This window comes from Apostichopus japonicus, chromosome 8, assembly GCF_037975245.1.
Source record: "Apostichopus japonicus isolate 1M-3 chromosome 8, ASM3797524v1, whole genome shotgun sequence".
In the NCBI taxonomy this organism is placed as follows: domain Eukaryota; kingdom Metazoa; phylum Echinodermata; class Holothuroidea; order Aspidochirotida; family Stichopodidae; genus Apostichopus; species Apostichopus japonicus.
This window is the reverse complement of record NC_092568.1, coordinates 18,241,944-18,259,766: the sequence shown is the minus strand read 5'-3', so window position 1 is coordinate 18,259,766 and position 17,823 is coordinate 18,241,944. Positions and strand designations below refer to the sequence as shown.

At 37.4% G+C, this 17,823-nt stretch overlaps 1 protein-coding gene across 1 annotated transcript; it reads right to left on the bottom strand.

The window, feature by feature from the left end:
- Window positions 1-9,690: 9,690 nt before the first annotated feature.
- Window positions 9,691-16,667, bottom strand: LOC139971063 (trace amine-associated receptor 6-like). The gene is made up of 2 exons (XM_071977240.1): window positions 15,634-16,667; window positions 9,691-10,296 (listed from the first exon to the last, which is right to left on the bottom strand). Exons 1-2 carry the CDS (start codon window positions 16,050-16,052, stop codon window positions 9,705-9,707), a joined length of 1,011 nt encoding a protein of 336 aa, XP_071833341.1. The 5' UTR covers window positions 16,053-16,667; the 3' UTR covers window positions 9,691-9,704.
- Window positions 16,668-17,823: the final 1,156 nt, after the last annotated feature.

Genomic DNA, 17,823 nt, shown 5'->3' with positions numbered 1-17,823 from the left:
TAGAACAAAGTTGTCACTGCAAATTTCACCCGTTTCTTCGTTATTTTCCTAGTCAAGTGAATAAATTGTATTATTTTGAGTTTTCATTGTGAATATGAACATTTAACAACAGACCGGAGCAGGACGAGTTCGACTACCTCAGCCCCCCCCCCCCCCCCGCCACCCCACCCCACGTCCGTCCAATTGGTGTAATATTAAAGCTGAGGAAATAAGTATAACAGAGAGAGATGTCAATAACTCGCTATACAATTAAGTGAGGCATAGGTACTATTTAGGATGTGTATGTGTATATATCACACATGTCTGTTTATTGCACATTGAACATACCAAAAGAAGGAAACACTCCAATCATAAAATGTTATTATAATGAGATAAATGTCAGCCAACCAGTAAGGAATTAAATTACAGTATTCCATAAAAACAACTAAAATTATCTGATGGTAACAGAAAGAATTGGATGGGTCTTTCGTAACGTGCTATAGAACACATTTAATATTTATTTTGTTATTTTCATCTTACTTTGCTAATATAAATCATAGAGTCTGATATAGTACATAGCTGCGCTAGGCTGAGATTACATCTTTGTGATAAGCTCTGAAGCTCCCAAGGGTTTTGAAATGAGCGGGATAATGCCTCGCAGCCTGTATAGTAGCAAATAATTCAAACTTACTTCTTTCAAGGCTTTTGACTTCTAGTGACGTAAATGTCATGAGGGAAAGCGGAAGAAGAGATTTCTAAGAAAATACACAATTAGACGAGTTGTTTATGAGACAAAAAGACCAACCCTGCATGAGTGAGGGGGAAAAAACCCATTTGCAACACACTGACAAGCTGCGACGTTATATAGGGTTGTCTATATTCTTCTATATAAGAACTGATCAAGGAGCTCGAAGCCAACTTCTAATTGTGATCCACACGATGATATATATTCATACCCTTGTTTTTGCATCTCACCGAAAGGTAACGGGCATGTATTCATTAGAATATTGCACATAAAAGATCCTTGCCGGAGGAGTCTAAATAAGCAGCTTTCATGCAACCGAATAACAACGCGAATGCATGACATGGATTGGGGGGGGGGGGGGGGTTATAGAGTACGCTGACCGAATTACAACACTCCGGAATTCTATTGGTTTAATGGAATCTACTTTAACTTGACCAATGTCTAGTATAAATAGCAATCTACAAATATGGGATAAACATCCTTCTTCATGAAACTCAAAATTTGTAGTTATTAGTTTCTTCCAACTGTTCTTCTGGTTAGATGTTATTTTGTATTACATACATGAAAAGAATTTCCTGACATTTTTGACGGCCTTGTCAGTGCATTTCACAAGTTATCAAAACTAGTTGAATAAACACATTCCTATAAAATAATAATAAAATAAAATGAAAAGAAAAGAAAAATCTCATTTAGTGAGGGCGTTATATACTTTCTTCATGAGCCAAGATGGATCTTAACAATATGGGATTTACAAAGGATAGTCTAAACTCTAAAGGAATCAAAGGAGTTTTCTGAATCGTTAGGCGAAAAACCCATCCTCATAACATTTTGTATCCCGAAGTTATGAATTTATGAATTATTTTATAGGCCTATTTTGTTAATGCATCTGGCAACAGTAGAATGGATGATGTCATCAGGACATATATCCGTTATTATTTATCAATCATTCATCCACAGAGGGAAAGAATATTTCAAAAACAAACTGACATTTTAAAGAAATTCGAGGTACAGATAACTTACTGTGATCCAACTTCCTGGAGGAGTGGAAGGTTGCGCCAGTCAAAATAGCTTACGTTCAATCACCTATCACCAAGGAAGTGAGCGCAGCAGAGTTAGCAGCTATGATGCCCTTAATTAACTCTTTAACTGCCACACTCAACTTTAGTCGAATCCGAGACAGCAACAGAGACAACGACGCCATACGTTAAGTGTAATACAACTACATTTCTAATATAAATTTAGATCAGTATGTGAACATCAAAGTGAGATTTTTTAATATCAAAGTGAGAATTGTTAAATCATAGTGAAAACAAATATACAGACTAGACATGCATTTGTCTGCAAATACGCAGTATTGTAGTGCGCGTGGGGTGATTGCAGTTTTAGGAAGAATGTTTCGGTTGTTCATGGTGTTGGCTTTTTAGGGGCGGACAACACACCAGGGTGTATATAGTCATATTGTAGGGGCGCTCGTGAAAGCCGTGACATGCTCAGAATAAGTTGGCTTCTCATGTACATCATAGTGCAATATTCTCTACAGTACGAACAAATTGAAATATTCACCGTCACCTTGCAAGAACTTGTTTTGGTATAGATTTGAAACCATGAACTTGGGCGGGGTGGGGTTGGGAGGGGGGTAGCGACGTCGACATGTTTTTGCCATTATATGGGTATTTGCAACAAGTTAACGTACTAGTGTTAACGTATTTTAACTAGTGATTAGTAATTTACTCACGGGCATATTAGGCTTAACCCTATCGTCGGTTGCACTCGGCCTACGGTTTCGTGCGTCGCTTGGGATATACCCCCCCCCCCCGGTTCGTGCGTTTTCCTGCGATAAACTAAGGCACTTTATTAACCCTGTTTATTCATACAAAGCGCTAAATAAACATTACTATTCATCTCAGAGTGCATGTTCAATTTAAAAAAAGAAAAATTAAAAGAAACATAACCAACAATTATCTCGAAAGAGTATCTCGTTTTCTTTATTTTTATTATAGTTAAAAATCTCAAAACAGTGTACAAACGCAAATAAAATAACAAAAAAGACACTAATTAGGCTAGATACACTGAACAACACTATACGTTGTTCAAAATAAGGATCTGACGCACGGGCATATTGCGACTACACGAACCTGTGTGTTCCATAGAAATTTATACATAGAAGCCACTTCGGGCTTGTCGCTTGCAGCAAATTGAAGATCAACCGCTCACACAAAAGCGTCAACCTGCTACTGTACGTAGAGTCTTAACGTTAGGCAATGACTTGCCCCATTATTTTTTTCCAGATTGTAAGAAATTCTGATTTTTTTTTTTTAAATACACAGAACTGTGAGCCACTTCTAAGGGTTTACGTGTGCGGGAATGGAAAACGAAACGGAATCTTTATCATGTTTCTATTTTTAATAAAAACTTGGTTCACGAAACAGTTTCTTTCTGCTCGATCTGTACTTCTGGGACGTAACAGTGCCTACCTACGGAAGTCTATTGCACGTTTCAAGGTTCCAAGTTATTGAAATGTGACTTTTGTGTTCACATAACACATAAACAACTCATAGAATGTGACCGAAGTTTTCGTCGATCAGTATTGGATAACCGCAAGACTGCGTCTGTCCTTTGGCCTAGCTATAAGTTAACTAGTATACTGACGACTACAAGTCTAACCATAAAGTTATCGTTGTATTAAAGCTAGAGTAGTAACTAGGCCTATAGCCTAAGCTATATCCAATTGCTAGGATAGTAAAGTAGAATTCAACTCAAATAATGGTGATAAAAACTTTGTTGGAACTGAGATGACAGTCTGCTGTTGCTGTTTGCTTATGTAAGCTCCCCAACAAAGTCCTGCAACTTGGATCCTATACCTACCTGGCTATTGAAGCAATGTGTCGATGCACTCCTGCCAATTATAACCGCCATCATAAACCAATCACTGATTGAATCAAAGGTGCCGTCTTGTTTTAAGCGTTCTATTGTTAAACCACTGCTCAAAAAGCCTGGTATGAATAAAGAAGTGTTTAAAAACTACCGACCTGTATCAAATTTACCTTTTATATCCAAACTTTTAGAAAAAGTTGTTGCAATACGCCTTCAACATCACTTAAATGCCAATGCTTTGCATGATAATCTCCAATCTGCATATCGCCAGTACCATTCAACTGAGTCAGCTTTACTAAGAGTACATAACGATATTGCTGCAGCTCTTGACAAGAGGTCCCAAACAATGATGGTCATGTTGGACCTATCGGCAGCCTTCGATCTTATTGATCATGAGATCTTATTTAATCGTCTCCAACATACTTTTGGAATTGCGTCAAACTCATTAAAATGGTTTAAATCATATTTTAGGGACAGAATGCAATGTATACAAATTGATAATGTTATATCTGATGAGAAACAGCTAAGATTTGGGGTGCCACAAGGATCTGTACTTGGTCCTTTGATATATTGTATGTTTACCCGTCCAGTTGGAGAAATAATTCAGCGCCATAACATCAACCATCACTGTTATGCTGATGATACACAATTGTATTTGAATTTTGGTGCCCTTGAGTCCTGGAATGATGTATCTTTAAAGGTCCAAGCATGCCTTTCAGATATAGTCAGGTGGATGCGGGTTAATTGCTTGAAACTTAACCAGGACAAAACTGAGTTCATTGTATTTTCACCAAAATTTCAGGGTAATGCTTTTCAAGACTTGTATATAAATATGGGACCTAACACCATATGTTCAGTTCCTAAAGTAAAGAATTTAGGTGTATATCTTGATCACAATCTTACCATGGATAATCAAGTTGACTCTATCTGTAAGTCCTGTTATTGGCAGATCCGGAATATTGGCAAAATTAGAAGGTATATCTCAGATGATGCATGTAAGACTTTAATCCATGCCCTTGTGACATCAAAACTGGACTACTGCAATGCCCTGCTATATGGCCTGCCTCACAAGCTAACCGATCGCCTTCAGCGAGTTCAGAATCGCGCTGCACGGCTTGTGAGTCGCACTCGTAGACATGAGCATATTACACCCGTATTACGTGACTTACATTGGTTGCCGATTCATTGCAGGTTCAATTATAAGATTCTGTTATATACATATAAGTCACTTAATGGTTTAGCCCCTATCTACCTCTCTGAATTAATGCATAAATACAAGCCTACTCGATCTCTACGCTCAGAATCCAAGTCCTTACTTACCAAACCTGTCATTAAAACTTCTACATACGGAAACAGGCGTTTCGATTACTCATCTGCGACATTATGGAACAGTTTATCGGAGGAAGCTAAGTGTGCCAAAAATATAGATGAATTTAAAAAACTAGTCAAAACCTTTCTATTTAGATCTGCATTCCATTAACTGTGTTTTCTATACTATTTATTGTCACATTATTACTACGCATTTTCCATTTTGCGTTTTTGCGTTTATAGCGCTTTTAAATTTAAAATTGTTGTCAGATTTATATATATTTTAAATTTTAAGAATTTGTTTGTATCATTTTCGCTTTTACATTTGCAGTTTTTATACAATTTATTGTCAGTTGGTATTTAACAAATTTTCTACCCTTTTTATACCTTACATTATCGATTTATATATTTGTATATCATGATTGTTTGTATTTTACTGTAAAGCGCCTTAGAGCAATTTCTGATTGGATAAGGCGCTATAGAAATTTTGTATAATAATAATAATAAATAGTAGGCGTAACTGCTTATTAAGAAATTGCAAACTAAGAAGCCTATCATGCAACACGACAGAGTCCTTGTATCTTCCAAGCAAATGGCGATGAAGATAAAATGTTTGTGGTAATGGATGCATCCTTTTTTTGAGGTTAAGAAGTGATAAATTGTATTTCATGACAACTTAAAGTATGCACATGTGAGTCACCTTGCATCACAGAAGGCATCTCAGAGTCGCAATATGGAGATTAATTTACAACATGAAAACATATATTACAGAAGAAAGAGACTATACTTGTAAGCAGACAACAATGTACTGTGGCAGACTGCTCAAAATGCTGCAATTATAGGCCTACATCTATGATGGTGCCTTGTTCCATTGTAACTTTAATATTCTTCAATGAAAGCATGCACCTTGTAAAATCAGCATTGTTAAGTGACATATTTATAAAAATAAAAAAAACCTATATAACTCTTTTATTTTTGGTGGGGTGGATATTTTTAGAGAGGATATCTATTTTTTCTTACAAGTTAATCTTTTTATTGCAAGTATGTTTATACTGTACCAGTTTCCACTGGGACTATCTGATACGTCCACTGAAAATAATCAGAAAGTATACAGAGAAATACATTTTCGGACGTCTATCCAAATTCGTCTTGGGGGTTGACCTGTTTTCAAAGCACCTGCGTCATCAACAATATACACAGTGCTCAATAATTGCATCTTGGTTTTTTTCATTACTGCGAGGTACCTTTCAGTAAAGCAAGTTTTTAAAGATCTTCCACTGAGCTTCAGCTTATGTAGCCTTACATTGCCATAAAACTATTCAAGGAATTTTTTACCTCAACATGATCAAGTCGACTTGCAGTGTATATAAGTCTTTATCATTCACTAAGCATTTGTTTGAGGTGGCTATATGACTCCATTTGAATATGAGCCCCCGATCCCCAGCAGTCCCGTAGCCAAGCTTGGCCCAGGGCCATGCCCCTCTACTTTCAGACTCCCATCCAATTCCCGTAATTTGTCCCACCATCATGTGAACAATAGTCTCACAAGTAACAGCACATTAGTATTATGCAACTCCTTTAATTATTGGTGCCCTTCCATAAATTGACGGTGCCCCTCCAACTCGGAGTACCTTCTCCCGAGGGGTTCAAACATTTCTGCAAAGCCGTCTTCCCAACATTTCGGTCTAATCGAAACTAGCATGGTGAACGACTGATATAGACCCACGGTTTGGGCAATGTGCCTGTTTTGGGTGTACCAAGATGGCGCGAACGATCTTCCAAAAGCCGCAAAGTGTATTGTTTCAGCAGGTGCGATGTGGCTTCTATGTATAAATCTTTGTGGTGTGTTCATCGAAATAGTGAATTGACATAGGTCATTGTGTTCTACGGATACGTAGGCTATAGTACACTATATTCTGAGCTAAGCTATATGTTTACGACCGTAAAACACATGTGAACAAACCCATCAAGAACGTTCGTAAACAAGCAGTTGACCTTTTGCAGTAGGCTACAATGGCTTTGACATTTGATCGGACGGAAATATGTGAGAACCAGAACATGAAACATTACTTCCTTTGGAAAATGAAGTTTTCTGTTCCTTGAAACATGCATTTCTTGCTGTTGTATTCCCGATCAGTAACGGCAAGCCGTAGGCCTTGGCTATAGCAGTTAGACATAACGTAAGTGTTAAAATCGACAATGTTCAGACATTGGCTTGCAAACTTATAACTGTCTTTCGTTGGTTCGATTCCTTGGATCGCTGCTCTCAGAATATTTGAACATTGCTTCTTTTGTTTATTCGAAGCCTATACAATAACGTTTAATACTATTACTTACGTTAAGCCTTTTTGTTTTGTTCCGATGGGGCTGCTTAACGCCATCATATGACTAACATTAATGCCAACATTGCTAAATGAGGTTATCGTTGTTGCTCGCACCCTATATGGGTACACTTCGAGCTGAAAGTTAGCTTTCTTGGAAATTCTGGTCATCATTTGGTCAAGGAATATTTACACCGAGGAGTTATTTGTCATATACTATACTTGATCTTATTCGTTTCATGGAAGTCATTCGTTTGCTTTGAATTAGCCTAGGCAGCTTGAATGGATCGGGATTAGGCTTACCGAGATACTTCTTTTGTCTTGTTTCATGTCTATTGCTACTTATATTAATCCGCCGGTGAGTTTACAGTGCATTATCCATCACAGACTGTGTTATCCGTAGGTTAATGCACTGTCAGCTGACGACAACAGACCAATCAGAGTCGAGTATGAATGAACAGAGAAGATCTCTGAGAGTGCCACACCACGCAGCACTGATTGTTTGTCTCAAGCTATCCTCATTAATAAGGAAATTACCGCTTGGGAATTCCTCGTACATGATCGAAAAGCGATTTCAGAAAACGTTTGAATGCTTCATTTTATTGCCAATAAACGGACCGTATAGATATCAATCATAAAGCTGAGAGGCCTGTAAAGATATTAAAGCCATTATTAGGAAGCTATTTCTATCGCTTAAAAGCTTTTCTTTTTCTTACTTTCTCTTTGTTTTGGTGGGGGCGGGTGCTTTTGCTATATATATATTGTATAAACGTAAACAGTTACACTGTGAAATCCTTTAAAGCGGATATTCCGCATGGTAAACCCGAATTATCGACTTATGCAAAGAAATTTTCTTTTCAGTAAATTATCTACGCATTGTATTTTTCATGCACACACGGAGAGAGATCACAATATTATCAGAATAAAAAGTATTAACATATATTATCTCAGAAGGGGATAGAAAGTGATTTCCATTTAAATTACGACTTGTTTGTGATATAATGAGCGGAGACGTGCTTGTGGCAGCTTTGTCATCACAAATTACCGGTATAAAATCCAAGTATTATATATATCTGAGATATGGATAAGACAGAAGAAGTCATTTAATATGATGGTCTGTTTGTTCGCTTTTTTGCAGATAAGGATCTGAACTTGCAGCTAGGTCAGAGATTATAAGATACAGTGACAATGGCTCAATTTAGGATTATCACTGAAAATGACACGACTCGACTCGACTGTTTCTCAAGGCACGACCTCGGAACTCTGTCCTTGTAATGTAATCCCATGCGTGGAAGTGATGGTGGGGTGTGGGGTTGTCACATCCCTTGCCTCCAGTGAAAGCAATCAGTCTCAAATCGTTGCAAATTCCGTCTCAAAATTGGAGCCAAATTCAGCATGACCATACGTATACATCCATGAACGTGATGGTAATAAAACAAAACTGAAGAAGTGAAAATTTCGTTCTCTCTGTTTCTCTATTAATTTACGTCATGTACACATTTTCCAGATACTGATCATATAAAGGTTCAATTCTTCTTTGAAAGGGTTTTTTTTTTCCTATAAAATCGATTCAAGATAACAAAAACTATATTTTCAAATACTTCAACTGAAATCCTCATGATCTCCACAAGGGCCTAATTTTTTTAAATTCATTATTAACTAATTAATTAATTATTATTATTATTATTATTTTTTGCAGCTTCTGGGGAGTCCGCCCACCCCTTTCTGTCTCCTAGCCAATATCAGTGTGCAGATGTATAATTATTACAAAAGAAATTGCCTCTTTTGCCGATCTCGTTCTACGACCCCTTCAAAAAAGGTTAACGTATAGACCCTAGGGAACAGTGTTATGAGCATATTTATTAAACACCAAAGTGGCTTTACTGTACCATCTTCACTGACCATCGCTGTTATCTCAGAATACACTGTTTCCCTTTATATGCATTGATTAACCAGAGCCGTTGAATACGATGTTATGTTAGGGAGGTTTAACTTATACACAAGTATGTGTGGAATTCGAACCCTTGGACGTGTATGTCCTAAACATACTAACTAAGCCTGACCAATTTGTAGATTCGTATTCGAATTACCTTGTAGCAGAAAGCAGAAGCTTGCTCCTTGACTTATAAACATAACCTATATAGCCTACCACATTTCTCATCAATCAACTGCGGAGCTGATATACGTATTTTGGGCAACTCCTTGCTTACAATGAAATGGAGGTTAACGACAAAGGCAAATGAATATATATATAATTGAAATGGTTGTGAGTTGAAAAAAAATCCAGAACAGTGACAAAACTTCCAGCCTCCACCGGGATCGAACCCGGGCCTCCGCTTTATATGCGGACACCCTTATATATATATATATATATATACATATAGTGATATATATATATACATATAGTGATATATATATATAGTGATATATATATTTATATATATATTTATATATATATATATATATATATATATATATCACTCGGTTACCCGGCCTCTCAGTCTGGTGAGGACGATACCGTACGCCCGTCTGAATTCCGGTATACGGTATCCATAAATGACAGGATTTATCACCGAATTGAAATACAATACAATTTCACAGATCATGAATAATAGCAGAAAGCCTTCTTTGTTAAACGAAGAATAAGACCTACAAATATACTTAACAGTAGTCGGTAACCAACAAATACCGCACACCGAGACCACTATCGCGGTAGTTATTGTTGTTGAAAATACTTGCTTCCTTCTATCAACATCTTCACCTTGCCTTCTCTTCGCGAATTTTACAGCCACCACGTAAATACGGGCATAACATAACACCATAAGGAGGAAAAAACAAAGTATCAAGCATGCCACGAACAATTCATAGGCCTTGGCTGCGCTGCCTTCGCCTAATTGGAAGCTATCACATGTAAACGTTTGCGGGTCATCCTTCGTACTGAGAATCCTGGTCAGGAATGTAATGAAACAATTTACTAGGACGATGAGCCAGAGAGTTAGAAGTAGATTGTTGATACATCTCAATGAGATGAATCTGCGGTGTACGATTGGTTTACACACCGCGATATACCTGAGAAAGCAGACGAAAAGAATAATTATTATTATTGTTATTACCCCGTTATATAGCGCATAATCCGAAAGTTCTATGCGCTTGTATTTAACCCTGGTAACTTGTCACACCTACACACCAAAGTGTGCACAATTCAAACAACCTCTCCTGGGGCACCACAGTGCACCACAGCCACGTGTCCCCTGGGGGACTTCCCATAGGGTGCAGCCACAAACCGGCGCACGCAACTATATTTACAAGTCACCTCGCAAGTCCCCATTTATACACCTGGGTGAAGAGAGGCAATGGAGATAAAGTGCCTTGCTCAAGGCCACAACGCAATCATCTGGCCAGGGCTCGAACCTGTAATCCTTAGATCACAATTTCACTGCCTTAACCATTTGACCACAACGCCCTCTGAATAATAATAATAATAATGAATCTCAAACTTGATATTGTCCTTTGCAAAAGAGATTGTATCGCACATGAGATGACGTCATCACATTACGAAAGTCGTCATATTCATAAAAATGAAAATGGGATTAACTCGGTGAAATGCAGTAATCATGCATGGAAACTACTATACTACAGTGAAATGAAAATGATCTATTTGCTTTTATGCTTAATAGAGATAGCAAGCGAAAACAAATTAAGGTAACGCAACATTTCACGTTGATTTGTTTTCTAATAAATTTTTCATTATTATACCATACTAAAAATCCCATTATAATGCCGTTCATTAATACCTTGACTAGTAGAGTTTCATCTCAAATATTAAAGTTAACGTGCAATTTGTTTTCTTCAGCTTCCCTGTATACATTTGAAGTGTGATAAATATTAATGTGAACAGCGTCTTTGCCACGAAAATGTTGAAAGACTGACATGATATTAATAATGTGTAAAAGTAAGTTGCCCAGACTTTTCGATCCTAGCAGGATTTTCTTCAGAGGCTAAGTGAAAAGTCATTTGATGATATTAATATCATTTTAATGATATTAATAACCCGGAAGTGGTAAATTTTTAATTTTTTGTGGGGGTGGGGTGGGGGGTATAGCGTATACTTTAGAAAAAGAGCAAATAGACCCATTGAGTAAAGTAACGGTACACTCAAGTGAGTAACGTAATTTTTCTTTCTTAATAACAAATTAAGAGGATCACATCACCAAGTACCGTATCCTACAGTTGTTGTTGTTTTTTGTTTTTATATTTTTAAGCAGGAGCAATACGTTGTATACTAGACTATGCATGAACATGGATATATCGAAATCAATTAACCGCGTGACAACGAAAAATGCGATTCTCCGAAACCACATTCATTAATGAAAGACACAGAATGGCGCAAATGACAAATAATGCGTTAACCCTTACGTTTCTATAGCAACACACATTCGAGTGATCCTATTGCAGGTTTATTTAGCCACGACAACTCCGGAAATCCGCGTTTTAAGTGAGAATATATTGAAAGGTATAAAAACATATATTTAAATGTCTATGTAATTTATGATAGTGAAATTTCATGGATACTCATGTGAACGAGATCATCATAGAATAACAATAACATTTTTTTTATGTATAGGCATATATATGCCTAAAGGCACATATGTGGTTTATCTCCAGGAATTGTTGTGCGAGAAATGAGGTGACTTTCCTATAGATAAATAAATAAGCAGCTTGCGGACTATACCATATATAGCAGGAACTTCTTAAAAAGCGAATATTTGTCCATAAATAGATAAATAGTCATTTCCTTCCTGTTTTTCCTTTGTCTGAAATGTGGAAGAACCTCTGTCACATATCTCAAAAGTGAAGATCCAATATAAATGTCTTGAATTCAAATGGCAGACCCTCTAACTTCTTTATCTGATCATCCCACAATATATATTTTTTTTGGCAACTATAGATAAGTAAAGTCTTTTTCTTTCTGTGTTTCTTAAACGTGCTTAGGAGAACCTCCGTCACATTTCTTCAAGAGTAAATTATACAATGTTTGTTAGGCTTCTCCGTGTTGTAAACATATATCATTATAACGACAATAAGACGTATGAGCTTTACTATATAGTGTGTTATATACTGGGCTTTGTCTAAAGAACAAGACAGACCATATAAAGATATATGTTTACAACACGGAGTAGCCTAACATACATTGTATAATTTACTCTTGAAGAGATGTGACGAGTCTCTATCGACGATACCATATCCACCGACTTAGCTAGAACAAGAGTTGCTTGGTCAAATGAATTTGCATACGTGACTTGTGACTTATCTTAACTCCTCCATATTGCTAACACCGCTCTCTCCTTCCCTCCTCCTCCTCCTCCTCCTCCTCCTCCTCCTCCTCCTCCTCCTCCTCCTCCTCCTCCTCCTCCTCCTCCTCCTCCTCCTCCTCCTCCTCCTCCCCAACCATCGCCGTTTCCCGAGAAACAGAGTATACTACTGCAGGGTTTAATTTGTTGTATGTATTTTGTTTCCCTTCTTTTTTACTACATATTTTTATAACATTATTCAGTAACGACTAACAAAGCATTTGTAGAAACAGGACATATCGTTTATATCTTTGGTTTGAGTTTGTATATTTAATATTCATAAATTGCTATATATCAGATGATAAAGGTATTGTTACACAGTTGGTTCTTGTCGAAGAAAAGAATTTATAATAAGAATTGCAGCTTGCAGCATATGGTTGGATAGCTCACTTGACGGAGCACAGCAGGACTCGACGTCTCTGATGTTTCCAATCAGATCACGATATATCATATAATATTTAACTGGAAAAAAATTATCTCACACAATATTCTTGGCGACTAAACAACAAAGTAGTGTGAAACGCTTGAATTTTTTAGTTTCAACATCAGCTATACGACATGACTATAATTCAACTATAGCGATAAAATGTAAGTCCGATCACGCATTTTCCAAATCCGATCACACTTTAGTTAATAATTCAGTATATTGAATCAAATTCTGTTTGTAATTTCTCGTACGTGTTATATGCCAGAGAAAAAGCATAGAAGAACACATTGTAGACACATTGAAGGTGTCAAACCATATCAAGACACACCTAGAGAAGTATACATGACTAATATTAAACTATATATCACAAGATATTGAATTAAATATAGTTTTTGACATAAATTATACCAGATGATTACGATTCAACTATATATAATTTAAGACCATCCAATATCGAGCAGGCAATGTGGCTGATGATTTGACTATCTGATTTATCTCTATATTTTGAACCCTTCTCTCATGATCTTGGTTATGATTTGGTGTTCAAACTATAATCAAATTAATCGAGAGGGGGAGGAAGAAATAATAAACAAAATGTTCGTGTGGAGAATCAATTAGTTTTACGTAATTTACATCGCGGAACAAACATCGTAAATTTTTCGCAACTTATATAAATTTATCGAAGTAAATATAAATTTATCGCAATTTATATAAATTTATCGCAGTTAATATAAAATCCAATAAATTGCGATAAATTTATATTAACTGAGATAAATTTATATAAATTTAAATAAATCTATATAAATTTCGATAAATTTATCTTAACTGCGATAAATTTATCTCAATTTATATAATTTTTTTTTTGGTTCAGTGATCGTAATTTATCGCTTAAATCGAACTTACATTATAATTTACATCGCGGAACATATTGTACATGTGCGCGCAATATAGGCCTACTATACACCGTATCTTATTCACTGATGATAAAAAAGCAACGCAGATGGAACATGATCAGGAACGGAGATCGAATGCGCGCAACTGCATGATCACCAACTTGTGAACCGCAGATTACTGTATATGCCATAAAAGAGACCACACGTGATCATCGATCGGGGACGTGAACGCATCCTTTAGAAGCCACATGAGCACTGCCAGAGGTAACGGAAGAGATTTGAGGGGCAGTGAGACGTGAGGTAAAAGGGGTTGGGGGGGGGGCTGTTTAACAAGACTTTTACTCAGAATTGATGGAGCACGTGCACCTCGCCCCCTGTACGGCATTCGCTGTTATCAGCAAATAGCCATTGTACGTACAGGAGTAATGCACTTTTCATTTACTACAATTGTCACCTTTAAGGATAGTAAGGATAAGGGAACATTAAATTTAAGACAAGAGACCCATTTGGTAGGAGGGGAGGAGGATTTTAAGAACAAGGATGTAATTGGTAGATGTCTCATAAAAATGAGGGGAACGTGTCCCCGGCGATCACTCAGTATAGTACCTTACATGACTATGCCATTGTATTCTATCAATAAGGGAGCTCTAGTTCCCTGTTTCTAGGGTAGCCAATGCTATTTCAAATGAAAACGCTAGTGGGATACCCAATGCACATGGCTTTAGCAGTTTATACTGTTAATCAGTATTAACTGAAGTGTGTTATAACACCGTCTCCTATGTTAGACCAGTCAGCAGATGCTACTGTGCACCCAATGTACATAACTTGATCAGTTTGTACTGTGAATAAGAGACAATCGTTAATCAGTATTATAATACCGTAAGACATTTTAGACCTGTCAGCAGATGCTACTGTGCACCCAAATGTACATGGCTCGATTAGTTTGTACCTTGAATAAGAGACAACCCGTTAATCAGTATAAACTGAAGTGTGTTATAACACCGTAACTGTCGTAACACATTTTAGACCTGTCAGTAGATGCTACTGGAGATAACTTACTATAACAGACAAATTCATTACTCAAAGGCTGTTACAACTAATGGCTGAAAAGGAGTCTAAACAACTGTCCCTATGTTTTACTAGTAATTATACCTTGTAAAGATGGTTCAAATTGCAGATTTTAAGCGTTTTGCAGTTAAGTGTCACCCACTCCTGTTAAAATGTGGACGAAATTATCGGCGAAACCTTTAGAGTAACCTGGTTAGTCCAGTCAAACAGTATGTATATAGGATCGTGTGTTTGGTATTTCTGTTTGTAAGTCCTTCTCAGTAGAAGCTGACCATACTGTAACACGTGTTACGAAATTATTGCACACATCACACCTTACCTTTACTTCAACATGATAAACCCATGAGCATCGTCTGGTTTGGGAAAGAAAGAGGTTGGGTGAAGTACACTAGTTATTGTATCAAAGTTGACACTCAGGGCTGTTCATACGGATTTCTACTCCCCCCAAAAATTACTCAAATTCTTCAAACTAGACTACAAGTACGACAAAGGCCATACGGGAATTAAAAATATGCTATAAAGGAAATGCCTGATGTGTTAGGAGCTTCAAATGCCATGTCGTTGTGGTATTACGGTTCACCGGTCGACACAGTGTGCCTAATTTGTCGGAGGGTAAGGTCTTAGCCATCAGGATATATTTAACTTAACTTAATTGGATTGTACCTACCTTTCAACCGCAAGGAATAAAATATGTGCCAAGGAAAGACCACAGAAGAAAAACCCCGGAAGAAACATCAAAGCTCTGGTAGCGGATGAACAGGTCAGTGACGACTTAAGTATACGGCCGGTGACATGCAGAGGTAACCCTATCGCACCCGTAAGAAGATCAGTCACAGCCATGCTAAACAGTATCATATTTGTCCCTGACTTTCTAAGGGAATGTTCAGTTCGAAATGACTCCACGACTAAGAGATTACCTAAGATGATTGCGATCCAGATAACGAAATTTATCATCAGATAGGAAACTCCTGCAAAGATTGGTACATTAAGAGAGACAGAGATCTCGTTATCCGGACTTAATTGGCCCGCGATGGTTGAATTACCATGAGTGGAAACTAGAATCTTGTACCGCGTAACGTTTTCCATATTTTTATCTGTATAGGTTTGGTGTTACCCTGAGTGCAGGAGTAACCTATTTATATATAAACTTTTACTCTATATCAGATATGTATATAGTTATAAAAGTCCACCCAACAGCTGACGATGTAGAATAGTCCGACCTTTGAAGGTCTTGACCCCAAAATCAAATTAAACCTACCGAGTTGACTATACCTCGTCTCATAACTTGTTACTCAATGAAAACATAATTATTCGACTGGCTGCATGCATGGTGGAGGTCCAACTTGAATCAACAGCTATACAGATCCGATATACTGTACACAGAGAGTTGATATCATCTCTAATAGTCCGACTCACCCATGTTGCAGTGTGTGCTTGTAAATTATACCCACTGTCGATCCATCCCTGTAATTAGACGTATTATTGGATAACTCTAATTCCATGGATATCTATGATATGCACTCCACTTGATAGAACGATGGAACACGTGGAACAGATGGTGTTGTCAAATGCGATCAAAAATACCCGACAGACAGATAGGGTTACAGCATTCAAGAAGGATACACCCAGACATGTACGTGTCTATCTCCCTCTGATTCTCTCTGACTCTCTCTAAGAGATATAGTTATGAGTGTACTTCCGGCATCATTGTACAATGTGACGGATTGAAGTAATTGAGAAGCCTATTAAACTGCTGGCATTGTCAATCAGAATATACCGATATCGGTTTTGTGGCGTGACATGATTGGGCTCTGATTTCCAAACAATCAAGTAACAGTAGATTGAGGTATAATGATGATGATATGAGAAGCGTTTTATAATGGAAAAATGAAGTTTAAAAAAAAAAACAAGAAACCATATATAAGTGGAAGTAATACAGAATACTTTTTGATATTCTAGTGGTATATACGTGCCATGTAGCTATTGATTAAATTTGAGAGAATGAGGGTGTACATGTCGTTGTGAGTTTATGAGATTAGAATTACAGATGTAAATTAAGGGGACTTTTAAATGTTTTATGTATTTGCGGGTGAAATATTGGGAAATTACACGCATGAATTAAGAGAGTCGACAACTGACGATAAGCTTTCACCTAGGCTTCTAGCTCAAATTATAAACGGTCATGGTGTGGGTATAAAGTTGTAAGTGCCACGATAGTCCAGCCATCATTTAGTGCTGTATAGGACATGTCATTTGTAAAAGGTCTATATGTGACCTACAGCGACCATGAAAACTGGCAAATTTGCATAAGTCAATGGATCACGCATGGAGCAGTTCTTTTGGTACCGACACCTGGATCAAGGGCGGCGGAAGCACTTTTAATCTGGGGGGGGGGGGCACCGACATCAAAGGGTACTTTGCAGAAATTCGATTGGACTGATGCAGCCTTATATTTAGTACCCTTTATAACTCTTATTGTATTATCTTATTTGCGTATACACATCACTCCATCAAGCCCCCCCCCCCCCCCCCTCAAGGAAAATATGCATATATACTAGCACTGCAATATCCAATGTGCAAATTTTGAAACAAGGATTATGTTAATATCTTAACAAATTTTTCCCATTCGAAATAGCTTAGAGTTTGACCCACAGAAATTCATTAAAAGTTAGGTGCGTAGCCAGGATTTGCAAAGTTGTATGCACGACTATCTGAGCGGAGCGCCACCATTGGTTGGCGCGGAGCGTACAAGAAAATTTTTGGTTTTACAAACCCCTCAGATGCCCGGAAACGGCCCTTCCCGAGTATTCATTCTGGTTCCCTGGCCTCTTGCTAACTCGAGACACCTCAATTTTTA

Bases quoted from the DNA above. Each gene is read 5' to 3' on its own strand.
- LOC139971063 (XM_071977240.1), bottom strand. From the start codon at position 16,052: ATGGAAAACGTTACGCGGTACAAGATTCTAGTTTCCACTCATGGTAAT. The intron at 10,297-15,633 runs GTAGGTACAATC...CTGCTTTCTCAG, and splicing joins TTATTCCTTGCGGTTGAAAG to GTATATCGCGGTGTGTAAAC.